This window comes from Chrysochloris asiatica, unplaced genomic scaffold (assembly GCF_000296735.1).
Source record: "Chrysochloris asiatica unplaced genomic scaffold, ChrAsi1.0 scaffold00016, whole genome shotgun sequence".
Classification (NCBI taxonomy): domain Eukaryota; kingdom Metazoa; phylum Chordata; class Mammalia; order Afrosoricida; family Chrysochloridae; genus Chrysochloris; species Chrysochloris asiatica.
In genome coordinates, this window is record NW_006408534.1 from 12,094,395 (window position 1) to 12,110,223 (window position 15,829).

A 15,829-nucleotide genomic window follows, 5' to 3' on the forward strand; every position below is an offset into this window, starting at 1 on the left:
CAGTCCCGCCCCATCTACTACCTGAAGCCCAACCACCGCGCCCTTGGTGGCAGGCTCGGAGCCCCGCTCCCCCTAGCGGGGAAGGCCAAACACACAGGACGCTTTTAGCAAAAAGTAGACTTTTATTACAGCAGCAACTGAGGCGAATTGAATGGCCCCCCAGGGCCACCACTGCAGCACCACCCTCCTCTCCCGCCCATCTGCCCCAGCGGGATTGTAGAATTCAGCTCCCCAAGGGCCCATGGGCCTCTCTTCCACACAGGCTGGGCAGGAGCCAGCAGATCAGCTACCAGCCCCCAGCTAGAAGGCGCCTGCTGAGACGGCCCAGGCCCACGTCTGTGCAAAACAAGTAAACAAAGTGCAGAGGGGAGGAAGAGAAGGAGCAGGGGTAGGATGATGTTCAGAACCAGGGAGTCCCCAAAGCCCTCCAGAATAATAAAGGAGAAGGGGCTTCACAGGGTAATACTGACTGGGGGGTAGGGTGGGAGGGTCAGGAGGGCTGTTGCACATCTAGTGACAGCCACAGCTCAGATTGGGGCCTGGCCCATGTGAGCTCTTAAGAGGAGACGGTGACAGCGGCTGAGTTGAGGGTGCTGTTCCTGGCAAAATTGAACTTGTTCAGAGTCTCCTCTAGCAGAGAAGTCAGTCGGCTCTGGTCAGCCTGGGGGAGAAGAGCTCAGTGAGACAGGGACTGAGAGGAGAGAAGGAATGGAGGCAGCCAGGGCAGATGAAGAGAGAAACCTTACCTCACTAATGAAGCCCAGCTGCACCAGCTCAGCTGCCAACTCCGGGATGTTCTCATCTGACCACGAGAAACAGAAGGGGGTGAGTACAGTATGGGAGTGAGGGGCACAGACAGAACCCTTAAAATAGCTCTAATCAGGTTACCCCCCTGGCTAGAATGACAGATCCACCACCAATTTTAGGGGCTAAAAGTCATTCTCTATGAGTCAAGGTGTTATTATTGCCTTGTCGTTTCCTGCCTGATTATGTCCCTCCAAGACAAAACTCACAGGCTCTCCACCCTCCAAGGGAGAGGACTCACTTGGCATCAGGTCACAGCTCAGGTGCCGGTTCAGTTTGTCCTCCAGCTTCAATAGAAGCGTCAGCTGGAGGATAAGACATCAGAAATTGAGGCTTCTCTCCCCCACCCTCTGGCCACCCGGCCCAATGCAGCCCTGGTAGTGAGCATTACATGGTGTTTGACTCCCTCCTCCACTGATTCAATGTTGCACTGCATCAGCACCACCTAAGGAGAAAGTACAGAGAGGGTCACTAAAGTACACAGGCTGCTTGATAAAAAACTGTCAACACTTAGAAGCCTTTGCAGCTCTTAGGACATGGTTGCCTGGAAGCAGAAATACATTTCCTCTAAAGGTCAAATCTGTATGTGACTTGTCTTCTGTTTCCCTTCCACCATGACCATTGAGACATCCATACCCACAGAGCTCCCACCTTGCGGGTCTCCACCTCAGCTGGTTCAGGTGTTGGAGTCTTGACAGAGGGGGGCACCACAGGTGATGTTACCTCCTCTTGCTGTGGCTGCTGGGGCCGAGGCAGCCCAAAGGCTGTCAGGGGATAGATCCCATTCCTGGTGGAAGTTGAAGATAGGTCACGTGGGCTCTATAAATGCCTTAAGACACCCACCCCTACATCCTCAAGTAAGCCTGCCCTCATTCTTCTCTAACCTGACATCTTCAAGGAATTTATCCAATTCTAGAGCTGGTGATTGAGAATACCTAGAAGAGATTTAAATTAAAAAAAAAAAAAAGATTAAAGGAAGGAAACAAGCAAAAGTACCAGATTTAACCATTCCCATATAAGCTAATTGGGTTGCTAACCTCACAGTCAGCAGTTCGAAACTACCAGCTGTTCTGTGGGAGAAAGATGAGGCTTTCTGCTCCCGTAAAGATTTACAGCCTCGGAAACCCTGTACAGGGTCGCTATGAGTCGGAACCGACTCCACAGCACATAACAACAACATAATGGACAGTCTACAGAACCCTCAGGGTGGTACTGATCAATGTGTCCCTCTTTGACCATTAATTCCTTACAAAGTCTGAACAGGTTCTCTTCCTGGTCCCGCAGGGATTTCAGCCAGTACAGCACTGGTATCCATGTTTTTGGTGATCTCCTCCAGTGCGTTCTCTGGGATCATGTCTGGAGGGCATAATGGAATGGAATTTAAGGAGAAATAGTCAGACTAAGATCCCCAGTGTCATAGAAGGCATGGGTTTCCTGCTGGGTAAAGAATCCCTTTGGAAATGTTAAAGAGAGCATGTCAGTTATAGTTACAAAGCTCCAGATTGGAAAAAAATTCCTAGCAGAGCCAAGGAGACTTACGCTGGTGTGCCACAATGCAGTGGGCAGCAAGGAGTTTGAGCGAGGGCACCTCAAACAGTGCTGGGTGGAAGAGAAGTTCTCTGGCTGTTGGTCTGCAAGCAGGTTCAGGCTGCAGGCACTTCTGAATGAACTCCTAGAAAAGGTAACAGGAACTAGAACAGGTACTCCATCATGTTCATCTTTGTATCTCTCATTATACTTAGCACAAAGCTTTTCTGTACATACTAGGTACTTAGTTACTGCTAAGTGAACAAACTGAGAAATGCATCCCAAAGGGCTTTGAAAACTAAGGTATTTTATGAAAGGTATCATTATCTTTCTGGGTTGTAATTGTTACAGCTCTCCAACCACAAGCTGTCTTTCTTTACTGTTCAAACTTATGATTTATTTTTCCTTATTTCTAGCTCTCTGCCCTCTTAGCCCACTTACTACAACCTTCTTCTCCAACATTTACCAAACTTAGCTTCTCTCTTCTTGAACTTACTCACTGGGATAAAAAATATTCACCATTTTTTTTTAATTTCCCAAGTCTAGAACCACATTTTCTTTGGTCTACTACAATCATTTATTGGGTCCACTGCATTCCTCCCTGCTTTCTCTTTTCCTTCCTATCTTTCATGGTCCCATGACAATTAACCTGCCTTCCCACTTTCATTCTTGAATGTCAGCAAGGTCACACACCTTATTTTTTACTTGAATAACTCACCCTACTGGTGTGGCATTACGGGATAATGCACTGGGCTGCAAGGTCAGTTTGAACCACAAGGTTGGCGGTTCAAACCTATCAGCCGCTCCTCGGAAACCCTATATAGGGTTGCCACGAGTGGGAACTGACTTGATGGCACTTAACAACAGCAATGCTGAAATAAAGTCCTGATATGGTGCTATAAAAATAAGCACTGGACTGCTAACCACAGCGTTAGTGGTACAAACCCACCAGCCGCCCCTCAGGGTCGCTATGAATTGACAACACTTGAATAACAATGGTGAACTAGAAACTTAGTCCATACTAGCTCAAGACTGCACATTAGTTTTATGCTTGTCTCTCCTGCTCCCTGTTGTACTTATCTAATGAATTACCAGTGTTTGTTATTTGTATTTTTCCCATCCAACCTCTACTTAACTGTAGTCTACCCACTGATTCAGTACCTACCTTTGTTGTTGTTGTTGTTAAGTGCCGTGGATTCGGTTCCGACCCATAGCGACCCTGTACAGGGTTTCCAAGGGTATAAATCCTTACGGGAGTAGAAAGCCTCATCTTTCTCCCGCGGAGCAGCTGGTAGTTTCGAACCGCTGACTTTCAGGTTCGCAGCTCGATTCGTAACCACTACGCTACCAGAGCTCCTTTACATCCTTTAAATCTTACCTCATTTTTTCTGGATACCTTCCCTAGTTAAAACTGTATAATTCCCAAATCTCAAACGACTGATTTGATTAACCCATAATTATCAATTTCTTTTAAAATATCAAGATGAGTATATGTACCCATGGTCTGAGATAACTATCAAATTAGCTTATCTCCATATTGTTGTTTAGTGCTATTGAGTCGGTTCTGACTCATAGCAACCCTATACAGGATTTCCGAGGAGCAGCTGGTGAGCTTGAACTACCAACCTTACGGTTCAATCAGACCTTGCAGAAAAGCACATTAACCCGCAGCGCCACACCAGACTCCTAATTGACATACAACCTTTAATCCCAATATTACTCATCTTAACACTCCCTCCCAACCTGTGTGTGTGTGTGTATACAAAAAACATGGTAGGCACCATCTAGTTAAATGCTAGCTGTTTTTGTGTAACATTTCTGCTTTATGTTCCACTCCCTTGCTCTTAGAAGAGCAAATTATCTCAGTAGGTAGACAAGAAGGAAAACCTGAAGATATTTGGAAGTCCATAAAGGAGGAAGAGATCCTGAAGATCCTTACCCTCTGTAATGGGTCTTCTAGAAGCTGGATGGCACTGCTAATGGCTTCCTGTGGCACATATGAGGACTCTCCATTGCCCTGAATCTCCAGCACTGCCATCTGCAGTGAAGGGGAAGAAAAAGAGCAGAAATCTGAGAATCCCAGTATTCCCATAATGACTCCCTCAAGATCAGCACCTGTCTGTCCTCCCTCCATTTTCCCCGCCCACCTTCTAGCTTGATTTTATTGTTCCCTCCTTTCTCGTGCCCTCACCTCCAGTGCACACATGCCAAAGGAGTAGATGTCCACTGCTGTTGTCACATTAGTGACTTCTAAGCAAAACAGAAAAGGTTTAGGTGAATAAGGAAACTGGAGATAGAAGGTAGCAAAACTGTCTCTTAAAAAAATCCTTTGTGTGTGTGGAGAGACTGGGACCCACCTACACTGTTGGTGGGACTGTAAAATAGTACAACCAGTGAAAAACAGTGTGGCACTTCCTCAGGCAATTGGAAATAAAAATATCTAATGACCCAGCAATCCCTCTATTTGTATGTATGCTCAAGAAGTACAAGCCATGACATGAGTAGATCTATGCACACCAACACTCATCACAGCACTATTCACAACAGCCTAAATGCCTATCAATGGAAGAATAGATAAACTTTGGTACATACACACAATGTTGAAGAATAATGATTTATTTGTGAAACACCTCATAGTATGGATAAACCTGGAGGACATTATGCTGAGTGACATTAGTTAATCACTATTGTGTGATATCACTGTTCTAAAAACTCAAGAAAAAGTTTTCATGTGTAAATAAACATTCTTTGATGATTACTAAGGGTGGAAGGTAAGGAAGATTAATTCATTGGCTAGAGGGCAGCATATGTTAACCTGGGTGACGGGAAATATACGAGAGGGAGGTTGGCAGAATGATGAAAACAGGTAAAGCCACAGGAAGGTATACAAAGGTTAAAGGGGACAGATGTAAGAGGTGTCATATAAACAACCCTGGAACAATAGTGTTCTTTCTGTAGGTAGATACATGAACATATACATAGACTGAAAGGGTATGGGAGTGGGCGTATACCCACAAATATATAAGGGTTTGAAAGAGGATATTTGTACATGGGTATTTACTTTTGCTGCAAACAACTATGAATGTGGTGAAGCATAGAGTGAGCAAAATGATGAAAACTTCTTAGACATTATCAAACATCTTAAGGCAATGATTTCTGGGCCTGGGGGTTCAGGACCACAGTCTCAGGGGACACCATGGTCATCTAGTCCACAAAGACAATGCTCTACATCCTACTTTGTAAGTAGGATCTGGGATCTTAAAAGCCCATGAGCAGCCATCTAAGGTGCAACTGTTGGTCTCTTCATGTGCAGAAGAGTGATGATAATTGAAGATGCTTGGAATGCCTAGAATCAACTAATCCAATGGACCAGTGGAACAAGTGAACATCAGTCCCCATAACTCTGACTAGAAAAACTAGATAGTATCACTACCAACTGCTCTGAAAGGGACACATTAGAAGATCCCAGATGGATGGAAAAAAATGTGCAACAGAACTCAAAATTATTTAAAAAAAAAAAAAAAAAGACTGGGCTTACTAATAAAGACTACGGGAACCCGAAACTATGGCCCTCAACCACCCTTCAAGTCTGGATCAAAACTCACTCTCATGGCCCAATTTTTAGTCAAGTAGTAGATAGGTATATAGTGGGGACAACACCACTAGTTAGGTATGCTCACCCTAGTGGGACTGTAAATCATTCAAGATCAAAAGGACAACATTTACCTAAGGAGAACATTTAGAAGAGATGAGAAGGAGGGTGGAATGGAAATAGGAACCATAAGAGGAAACGGGGTAACTGCTGTTGCATGGAGGGGATTTGCAATCACTGAGATGAAACAAAGTATACGATTTGTTTAATGTAAAACCGATAATCTTATCTGTAAACAAAATAAAAACTTTTAACAAAAAACTCTTTTGTGTACTATTACAGAAGGACTAGAAGCTGAATTATGTTACCTCTGTACCTCAAGTTTAAACAGAAAAAACTGGGAGATAAAGACAAGGCAGACAAACTGGGATGCCTCACCTCCATACTCTGGTGCAAAGAAGTGTAGATTCTTCTGCTCTTCTCGACAAGTCTTCACATGATTGTTGATAGTGTCAGGAGCCACTGGTAGTAGGGGAAATACCCACAATCTGACCACCATCAATGAAGCATATTCTCACTCCAGACTCGTGAAGTCTCCTTTCTAACCCTCACCAGGCACAAACCAATATGGTTTCCCATTCTGAACTACAGACCAAAAATAAACACCACCTATTTCCCGTTTCTCAGGCCTGCTGCTTCTCATCTCAGGTTCCTACCTCTGTAACAACACTGGCTCCTTATTAATTAATAGGTACATGGAGACTGGGTGGTCAAGGAGCAACAAACCTAAAGAAAAACTTTTGTTTGTGGCTTCTTCACCTTCCCCAAAGTCTAGGTCATTCTAATTCCTGATCACAGTAAAATGTTTGGCTTTGGCTCTTTCATCCACCCTGTAAATTTCATAAAAACATAAGCAGCCCTTCTTAACCTGGAATATTGACACCTTAAGAACTTAGATAACGAAAAGTAAGAAGCATTAACATACAACCAAGGAGACAGCCTCCTTTTTACCCATATTGGCTGACAGAAATTCACAAATAGTTCAGAACTGAGTCAGCACCCTTGAACAGGATTCACTTTTAATCCAAAACTTTTTAGACCCCCTACTCTGCCCCCTTATTCTCAACACTACCTGCCACAGGGCTAAAGCGAGGATCCAGGACCGGGCCCAATTTGGACTCAGTCAGATCATAAACAAGACTACAAATCACAGAATCTAGGAGCACAGTATGACTTGGGGAACCAGCCTGATGATGAGGGAGAATAAGAATCCAAGAGGTAAATAGCCAGCCAGGCAGAATACACAGGAAACAAGCAGGTTAGGGTGGGGCAAGCAAGAGGAGGACTGAAAGGGTAAAAGCTAAGCAGGCATAATTAGGCAGGGGAGATAGAATAGTGACTTGCTCCCACGACTGCATGCACTGGGCAGCCGCAGAGAGGAGCACAGGGAGCACAAACAGAGCCCCAAGTGGGGCAGAGGGAGCTCTCACCATTAGCAAAAATCCTATGAAAGACTGTTGGGAACAGAGCAGCCCGTAAGCGGGAGGGAGGAAAACAGAGAAAAGTTGTGAGCGATGGAGCAGCCAAGCCCCAGACAAATGGACACACAAACATCACACAGACACAGCACACAGAAATGTTATACACTGCACACAGATACACAGCAAATGAAAGCACTCACAGCAGGCACAGCCTGGAACCTCCTTTGGTAGGGTCTGGCCCTAGGGGCTCAAATCAGACCTCATACCCATTTGTTGCCCTTTCCCAACCTCTTAACAATATCTGTATTAACCCCATTTTCCCTCCATAAAGGTCCAAGATTCTACCCTATCCTCTATTAATTACCTTGGTTTCTCCCTAGAAATTCCCTCAACAAGGTATTTTCTATTATGACCAGCTTACACCTCAGAATTTGGCTTTGCTCTGCTCTTCCCCATTCCTTGCATCTTACCCCCATGTTTCCCAAATTCCCGAGGCTCCCCTGCCCAGAAGCTCTCCCTCCCCTCACCAGAGCCAATCTTGATGAGTCCGTTGTGCTGGATGAAGATGGTGTCACAGGTCAGGTTCCCATGGATGATGGGGGGGTCACAGGAGTGCAGGTAGCTGTGGGGGCACTGGGCTGTTAGAGGGGCCACTGGGAAATTAAGGGCAGGGGAAACCCAAGGGTTAAGAGGAGCAAGGGTGAGGTCTCCTGTGGTCACCATAAAGATAATCCCACACTCTGAATCTCCTTTATGCCTGATGATTTAAATAGCTGGATAAGCACTAGGAGAAAGAGGCAGGAAGGAAAAAGTATTGTGGTTAGGGCATTACGATGAACCCTCAAAAAGACCCTCAGGGGCCTAATCTTGACAGTGTTGACTCAAAGAAAGTAAGGAGATGCAGAAAAGATCAGCAGAGTAGTGCCCTGAAATCTGTTTGGAGGAACTTAATCAGGAAATGTAGGAGAGAAACTAACCAGATACAACTTACCTCAAGGCAGAGAGGATTTGTGTGCACCAGCGTTTCCAAGCCTGGAATAGAGTTTGGTCCAAGCGTCAGCAGTAATCCCTCTTTTCATACCACACTCACCACTTCCTTCCATCCCTTCCTGACCAGCCTCATAATTAACTCTCCTACCAGCCTAACACTGACCACTCTCCTTCCATACCTTTTCATTCATCGTCTTATGGTTCTTTTTGGTTTTCTTTAGAAATTGCTTAAGACTGCCAGATGACATGTATTCTGTGATAAAAATGACCTGGGAGGCAAAGAATACAAAGAAGGCCTTATATTAGAAATGACACTTACCTAGTAGCAAATATGTAAGACATACTAGGAGGCTTCAAAAAGTTCATGGAAAAATGGAATTAAAAGTTAACCGAAATAAAAAAGTTAATGGAATTTTTCCACAGACTTTTTCCTCATATATTTAGAAATTTTTTTTTTTTTTCAATTTTCTCTCATTTTTTTCTTAGCATCACTTCCTTGAATTCACTAGGACAATGAAAGACTACTGGACAACATGGCAAGGTAAAAGAAAACAGGTCATTCATGTCTGCCCTTTTGTCTATACAAGACAAAAGGCAAAGGTGGTAGTCAATCTCCACACCAGCTGATTTCAGTTGTTTCAAAACTATCTTGTTTTAAATTATGGATGGGAACGAACAATAAATGTAGCTAGTCTCTGCAATAAGAAAATAGCAGGAAGAATTCTTACCCTGGCCTTGTTCTCTTTAATGTCAGCCCAGTACTTATGAAACTTCACAATGTTGAGATGTTCCAACTGAATCAGATTATCAAATACAGCCCGAACCTTTTCCTAGGAGTAGGGGAGACAGCGTAGCATAAAGACTTCAGAAATCATTGTAATAATTCTGAAAAGTCTATTACATTACATTCCTTATTTCTTTCCAATACAACCTTTTCAGAGTCAACTTCCCAAAACCAATCCCACTTTAACTCCGGTGTTCTAATATCCCCAAGGCCAAATCCTTTCAACAATACTTACCTCCTGTAACTTGTAGTTCTTGCGCTCAGAGAACTGTACCTCATTCCACACAACCTCTACACCCTCCTCTGTATCCATGGCCAGGTAAGCACTGTCAATACCTGGTACATTCCGCTGATTCACCTGAGAAGAGATACAAAGGAATTAAAGTTACCTCATGAACCTTCCAAGAGGAAAATCTTCAACAAAATGGACTGACATAGTGACTGTATCAATGGGCTCAAACATAACAATGATTGAGAGGAGAATCCAGAACTGGGAAGTGTTTCATTCTGTTGTGTATGGAATCACTATGAGTCAGAGTCAACATGATAGTACCTGGTACAATATGATAGCAACATGAAGCCTCCATTTCAATACTCCATTTCATCATTTTTTCCTAGTCCCATCTACTGAAGTTTGGTCTGCCCCTATGAGACTTTTGTTCCTACAGTTCTCACCTTAGAATTCATTCTCCCAAGAGAGACACCATCACCACCTTACCTCTTCTCGCCTTTTCTGCCAGCGACCACAAGGTGACTCTTCCAAGATCTCAGACTCATCTTCACTTTCTTCTTCCTCCTCTTGGGAAGCAGCTGATGTTGTGGAGGTCACAGGTGGCGACACTGACGTCAGGCCAGGAGCTGAAGATGAGGATTCTACCTTTGGGTCTGAGCCACTGCTGAGTACTATCTGGGACTCTCCCTCTGACATGCTGGAATGAACACTCAATCCTGCATTGATTGGGCCAAGGACAGAGAAAAAAGGTAGAGATGGTCAGGACAAATTTATAAAGAAATCCTAATAACCTCATTCCAAAAATGAAAACATACCTCCTTGTTTCCCTTAAATCCAAAATCAGAATTAATGCTCCTTGAATACTGAAATACTAACTATTCTTCTAAGTCTAGTTTAAAGCAAGAAAGCTATGTTGGTTGAAGATGACGTACCCAGGAATGGCAAGCACAAGATTCATGGCAGTGTAACTCCAGCTAGTTATATCCAAATGAACAGTAAAATCACGGGGCCCCATCCCTTCTCTGTAAATACTTATCCAGTAGTGTCCCTCTTACACAGAACACAAGTTCAGAAGACTCTAGACTCCAAAATATTCCACTAATCCAACTCTTAGGCTGGACCTATACCATCCTCAGCTAACTTGTCCAGATGAAACTGTCAGTTGATTTATCCAGTTATACTAACCTTGGCAACTCCTATCCATCCCTCCTATATATGGAACAATTCAGCCAATCCCTGAGGAAGCTGCCATTGATCCAGGTGACTGGCAGTGGCTAGTGATCATATCCCTAATGACCTCACCTTCCCTGTGATGTAAATGTGGAAAATGAGTATTGGTTAGCAACATTTCTGTTTCATTCATTCATTCCAACAAGTGTTTATTAAGCAGATATTGTAGGCAAACAGCAGGCTAGCTGCTCAAGATATAATAGTGAACAAAATAAATGAGGTCCCCCAAACTCATGTAATCACAAATTCAAGGCAGTTCTAAAGACTTTAAGCTTCCAGATTCCATTTCATTCACCTGGCTCAATCGTTCCTAAGTTTCTATTCTTTGGGACAATAAATCTGACGTGGCATTTTTCAAGTACAAGTAACGTAAGATACAGCCTTTGTAGAACAAAGTATAAAATGTCTCATAGCTAAGAAAAATAACTTTTAGAAAAGAATTCTAAGAAAAAGAATCTTAAAAGACAATCATGGGGTTGGTTGATGCTACATGGAGGGAAGGACTGTAATCATGGCAATGTAATGATATACAATAGGATGAATGTAAAGCTAAAATTCTCCCACGCAAACGATCACATAATTCATAATAAAACCACTTTAAAAAATTAAAAAGATAATCCATATGGAATGTCACTCCATATCTCTTAAGAACAAAGGCTGTGTAAAAGTTGGAACCTCCATATGCTGGACTCAAGGGACTGTTCTCCAATATAAAACTGACATTCACATTCTGGAAAATAAATTTGCTCCTCTAAGTTAGTTTAAGGAGCGTAGTGGTTACAAGTTGGGCTGCTAACCTCAAGATCAGCAATTTGAAACTACCAGCTGTTCCGTGGGAGAAAGATGAGGCTTTCTGCTCCCATCAAGATTTATAACCTCGGAAACCCTATGCAGGGTTGCTGAGTCAGAACCAACTCCACAGCACACCATCACACACCACCACCACCAAGTTAGTTTGGAATGCCAGAAGTCTCCAATCAACACCCATACTTTGAAAAGCCCACATCTTTTTTTCAGAACCATCTGATGTCCACCCATAACCCTAACTCACACTATAACTCACACTATATCCATCCCTAATCAAATTTTATTAGATGAAATTCTAGTAAATTCCAAGGAACATGACACTGCAGGGAATCTGGTAAAATACTCTTTCTCCAGGTTATTTTCTAAGTTCTTGTCACCTAGAGTGATTTCACCCCAACCAAGCCAAGAAAGCATGCTTAACAAAGCCAAGAAAGCATGCTTAACAATCTACTAGAAAATTTAAGTGAGATAATTTTCCTTTTTCCTGTGACAAGTGGCTAAGAAAATGGATAAGAAAGTTTGCATTGGTTACTTCCTAGAGCAGCTATAATTATTGAATGCATCCTAATATTTGAAACAGCTAGGAAAATTTCCAGCTAGATTATAATAGTAAGTATCTGTGGGATTCAAATACAGGAAGCCTGTAGCCAGTGTCAGAGTCCTGGCATGGCGCTGTGGGATAGTGCACTGGACCACAAGGTCACCTTGTTCTGCAAGATCAGCAGTTCAAATTCATCAGCAACATCTCAGAAATCCTATACAGCAACTCGCTGGCAGTTAACAACAACACCAATAACACCAATAACATCATAGCCAGTGTCAGTTTGAGGACTAAGGTGCATCTGACCAAAGCCATGGTATTTTCAATAACTTTACATGCACGTGAAAGTTGGAAAATATATAAAGAAGACTGAAGAATTGATGCATTTGAGTTACGGTGTAGAAGGAGAATATTAAAAGTCCCATGGATGTGGCAAGACCTGGGGACTCTTGGGCCCAGAGTCAGTGACATAGCCACAGAGGACTAGAGTGGAGAGTGAAGTGTCCAGCTGATAAGAAGAGAGGACATATGCACAAGAACACCCATACATGCAGATAATACCCACTTGACATCTCTTCAATGACCGGATGATCAGAGCTCAACCAGAAGATAGAAGAGGAAAAAAAAAGAGTAATCTGATACAATTTGATGAACTTGACCTACACCTATTGATGCAGTAGCTCAAAAGAGGTAACAAATCTTTACAGCGAGGATCATTCCCACCCACTCCATACACAGAGTAGACAGGGATGAGCAACCTGGACATTGGCTACCCAAAATAAGGGAGAGGGCTACAAAGGCAAGAAGTGACTAGCTTACAAGCTTTCAAGAGGGAACCTAGGATGTGGAGGAAGGTAGAATCTCCACTGAGTAGTATCCAATCTGTATAGGCGGGGCTGATGAAAGGAAATGAGGATAGGTCTCTTGTGATACAATAGTGAACAATTGTTATCAGGACTGACTGTGAGGGTTGGAAATGTACAGGTAGACGTTTTATAGCAAGGAGGGGAGTGATTAACTTCTCAGTCTAGGTGCGGAGGTCCCTGGAACCATCAATGGAGAAGAGCGGAGAGCAGGACCCTACCCAGAGAAGCAGTAACGCCAGAGATGGAGACAGAGACGATGACGTGGAGAGATGGGGTAGCTGGGGACTTGAGATCCAGAGAGGGAGAGGGTCTGTGTGCTGACAACCGGGTGCAGGCTTTTTTTAGTGTATACCCTTTGGTTGGTTGATGATGCATGGAGGGGATTGTAACCATGGCAATGAAATGATACACGACAGAATGAATGTAAAACTAAAGTCCTCCCATGTAAACTATCACATAATTCACAATAAAACATTTAAGTAAAAAAAAAAAAAAAAAAAGGACCCATGGACTGCTAGAAGTACAAACAAATCTGTGTTAGAAGAAGTACAGCCAGAGTGCTCCCTGGAATCCAGGATGACATGACTTCATCTCTCACACTTCAGACATATTATCAAGAGGAACCAGTCCATGGAGAAGGGCATCCTGCTAAGTAAAGTGGAAGGTCAGCAAAAAGAGGAAGACTCCCAATGAGATGGATTGGCATAGTGGCACTACAATGGGCTCAATCTTAATAATGATTGTTAAGCATGGCACAGGACCAAGCAATATTTCGTTCTCTTGTGCATAAATTCACTATGAGTCAGAATCACCTTGATGGCACTTAACAACATAGCCAGTAGGTGCTAAAGAAAACTTCTGATCTCATGGCAGCTAATTCACAGTCAAACCAAACCAAATCCACTGCCATCAAGTTGATTCCGACTCATAGTGACCCTATAGAACAAAGTAGAACTGCTCCTCAGGGGTTCCAACACTGTAAAAATCTCCCTTTCTCCCTCCCCCGCCCCCACGGGTTTGAACCTCTGCCCTTGCAGTTAGTTAACTGTCTAATACTTAACCCACAGCACCACCATGGCCCCTCTCCATAGTTGTTGTTTGGTACTGTCGAGTCAGTTCTGACTCATAGTGAATACAACAGAATGAAACATTACCCTATCCTGCACTGCACCATCCTCACAATTATTGTTTTAGCCCATTGTTGCTGCCACTGTTGTCAATCCATCTAGTTGACGGTCCTCCTCTTTTTCACTGATCTTCCACTTCACTAAACATGATGTCCTGCTGCTCCAGGGACTGGTCCTTTCTGATACGTCCAAAGTACAAAGTTTGAGAGATGAAGTCTCCCCATTCAAGCCTCTAAGGAGCATTCTGGGTGTACTTCTAAGACACATTTGTTTGTCCTTCTGGCAATCCATGGTACTTTCAATATTCTTCCCCAACACTGTCATTCAAATGCATCAGATTCTTCCCTGTTCTGCCTTATTCATTGTCCAATTCTCACATGCAAATGAGGCAACTGAAAATACTATGGCTTGGGTCAGGTGCACCTTAGTCCTCAAAGTGACAACTCTGCTTTAAAGAGGTCTATCTATAGTAGTCCTTGTGTGGTGCTGTAGGATAAGGGCTGGACAGCTAACCACAAGGTCAGTGGTTCAAACCCGCCAGCTGCTTCATGGAAACCCTACAAAGGGTCGCTATGAGTTGGAACTGGAGTTGGGACTGACTCAACACCACTTAACAACTGTCAAGTCAGTTCTGACTCATAGCAAACCTGTACAGGATTTCCGAGTACCAGCTAGTGAGCTTGAACTGCGGATATTGCAGTTCAAACGACTTTGCGATCCAGTGCATTAACCCACAGCTCCACACCAGTACGCCAACATCCACAGTGGTGGTTATGTGCCATGGAGTCAGTTCCAACTCTCAGCCACCCTGTATAGGGTTCCTCTTTAGGGGAGCAGAAAACCTCATCTTTCTCCCATGAAACAGCTGGCAGTTTCAAACTGCTGATCTTGAGGTTTGCAGCCCAATTTGTAACGATTGCTCTCTATAGCGCCTAACATCCACAGTAGAGTACTACAAAAAAAGCCAAGCCATCATCAGTCATAGAAATGCCCGGGGAATGGGCTTGTTTGTTCCTTCCCCAACCTTTTCACAGGAATCAACCTGAAGATGGTATACAGGAAGCTCTAACACTTCACCTTTGCAAAACTGGTAGTTTTGCCTCAGGGTTTAGCGAGATCCCTTAAAGGCCACAAGTAGCACTTGGCAAAGAGCACTGGCTAACTAGGATAAGCAGTTCGGAACCCACCTGCTGCTGGGCCGGGGTGGGGTGGGGTGGGAGAAGGCAGAGACTGCAGCCTTGGAAACCCTATGGGGCAGTTCTCCTCTGTCAAATGATGCCAATTAATAGTCGGAATTCACACATCCACACAACGGCAACGAGTTTGTTTCTTTAAGTGTTTGGCCAGACATAGGCACGCTAATAATAATGGTTGAATTTATGACCATAAGAGGATCTCATCACTACTTCCAGCAGCTACCCTGAAATGCACAGTATGTTCACGTCTGAGCAGTGTAGGTCGTCCAGCAGTTTTTCTCAGAGACTTTCACTGATGAACTGCACTCCCCATTCCGTTTTCAGATCCTCACCACACTGGCAGGCCACAGGCCTCCAGGCTGCCCTCACACTGAGACCTGCAGGTCCATCCAGTCAGAGATAAAACTTGCTCTGTAGAGGAAAAGGTCCTTAGAATTTCATATTCCAACAGGTTGCCCTGCCCGGGATCTGGAGGGCATCACCCGCCAGCCCGCCTAGAAGGCCCGGACTGCGGCGCGGCCACCTCATCAAAGGCCGGCCTGCGGTGCCGTCAGAGGCGGAGGCCACGCCCACACGCAGCCAGCGCGCCGGCCGCAGAGAGCAGGCCCGGCCCGGACGCAGCGTTTCCGCAGGCCGCCAGGCCCGCGCCGCG

The 15,829-nt window shown here is 44.1% G+C and overlaps 1 protein-coding gene across 1 annotated transcript; it reads right to left on the reverse strand.

Annotated features, from left to right (window-relative positions):
- Positions 1-106: 106 nt before the first annotated feature.
- NRBP1 (nuclear receptor binding protein 1) lies at positions 107-10,125 on the reverse strand. The gene is made up of 17 exons (XM_006835188.1): positions 9,897-10,125; positions 9,414-9,536; positions 9,123-9,224; positions 8,574-8,663; positions 8,396-8,436; positions 7,932-8,026; positions 6,362-6,445; positions 4,523-4,581; positions 4,271-4,369; positions 2,344-2,476; positions 2,055-2,160; positions 1,689-1,739; positions 1,456-1,591; positions 1,196-1,249; positions 1,046-1,109; positions 747-802; positions 107-661 (listed from the first exon to the last, which is right to left on the reverse strand). The coding sequence occupies exons 1-17, from the start codon at positions 10,104-10,106 to the stop codon at positions 557-559; spliced, it is 1,608 nt and encodes a 535-aa protein (XP_006835251.1). The 5' UTR covers positions 10,107-10,125; the 3' UTR covers positions 107-556.
- Between the last annotated feature and the right edge of the window lie 5,704 nt (positions 10,126-15,829).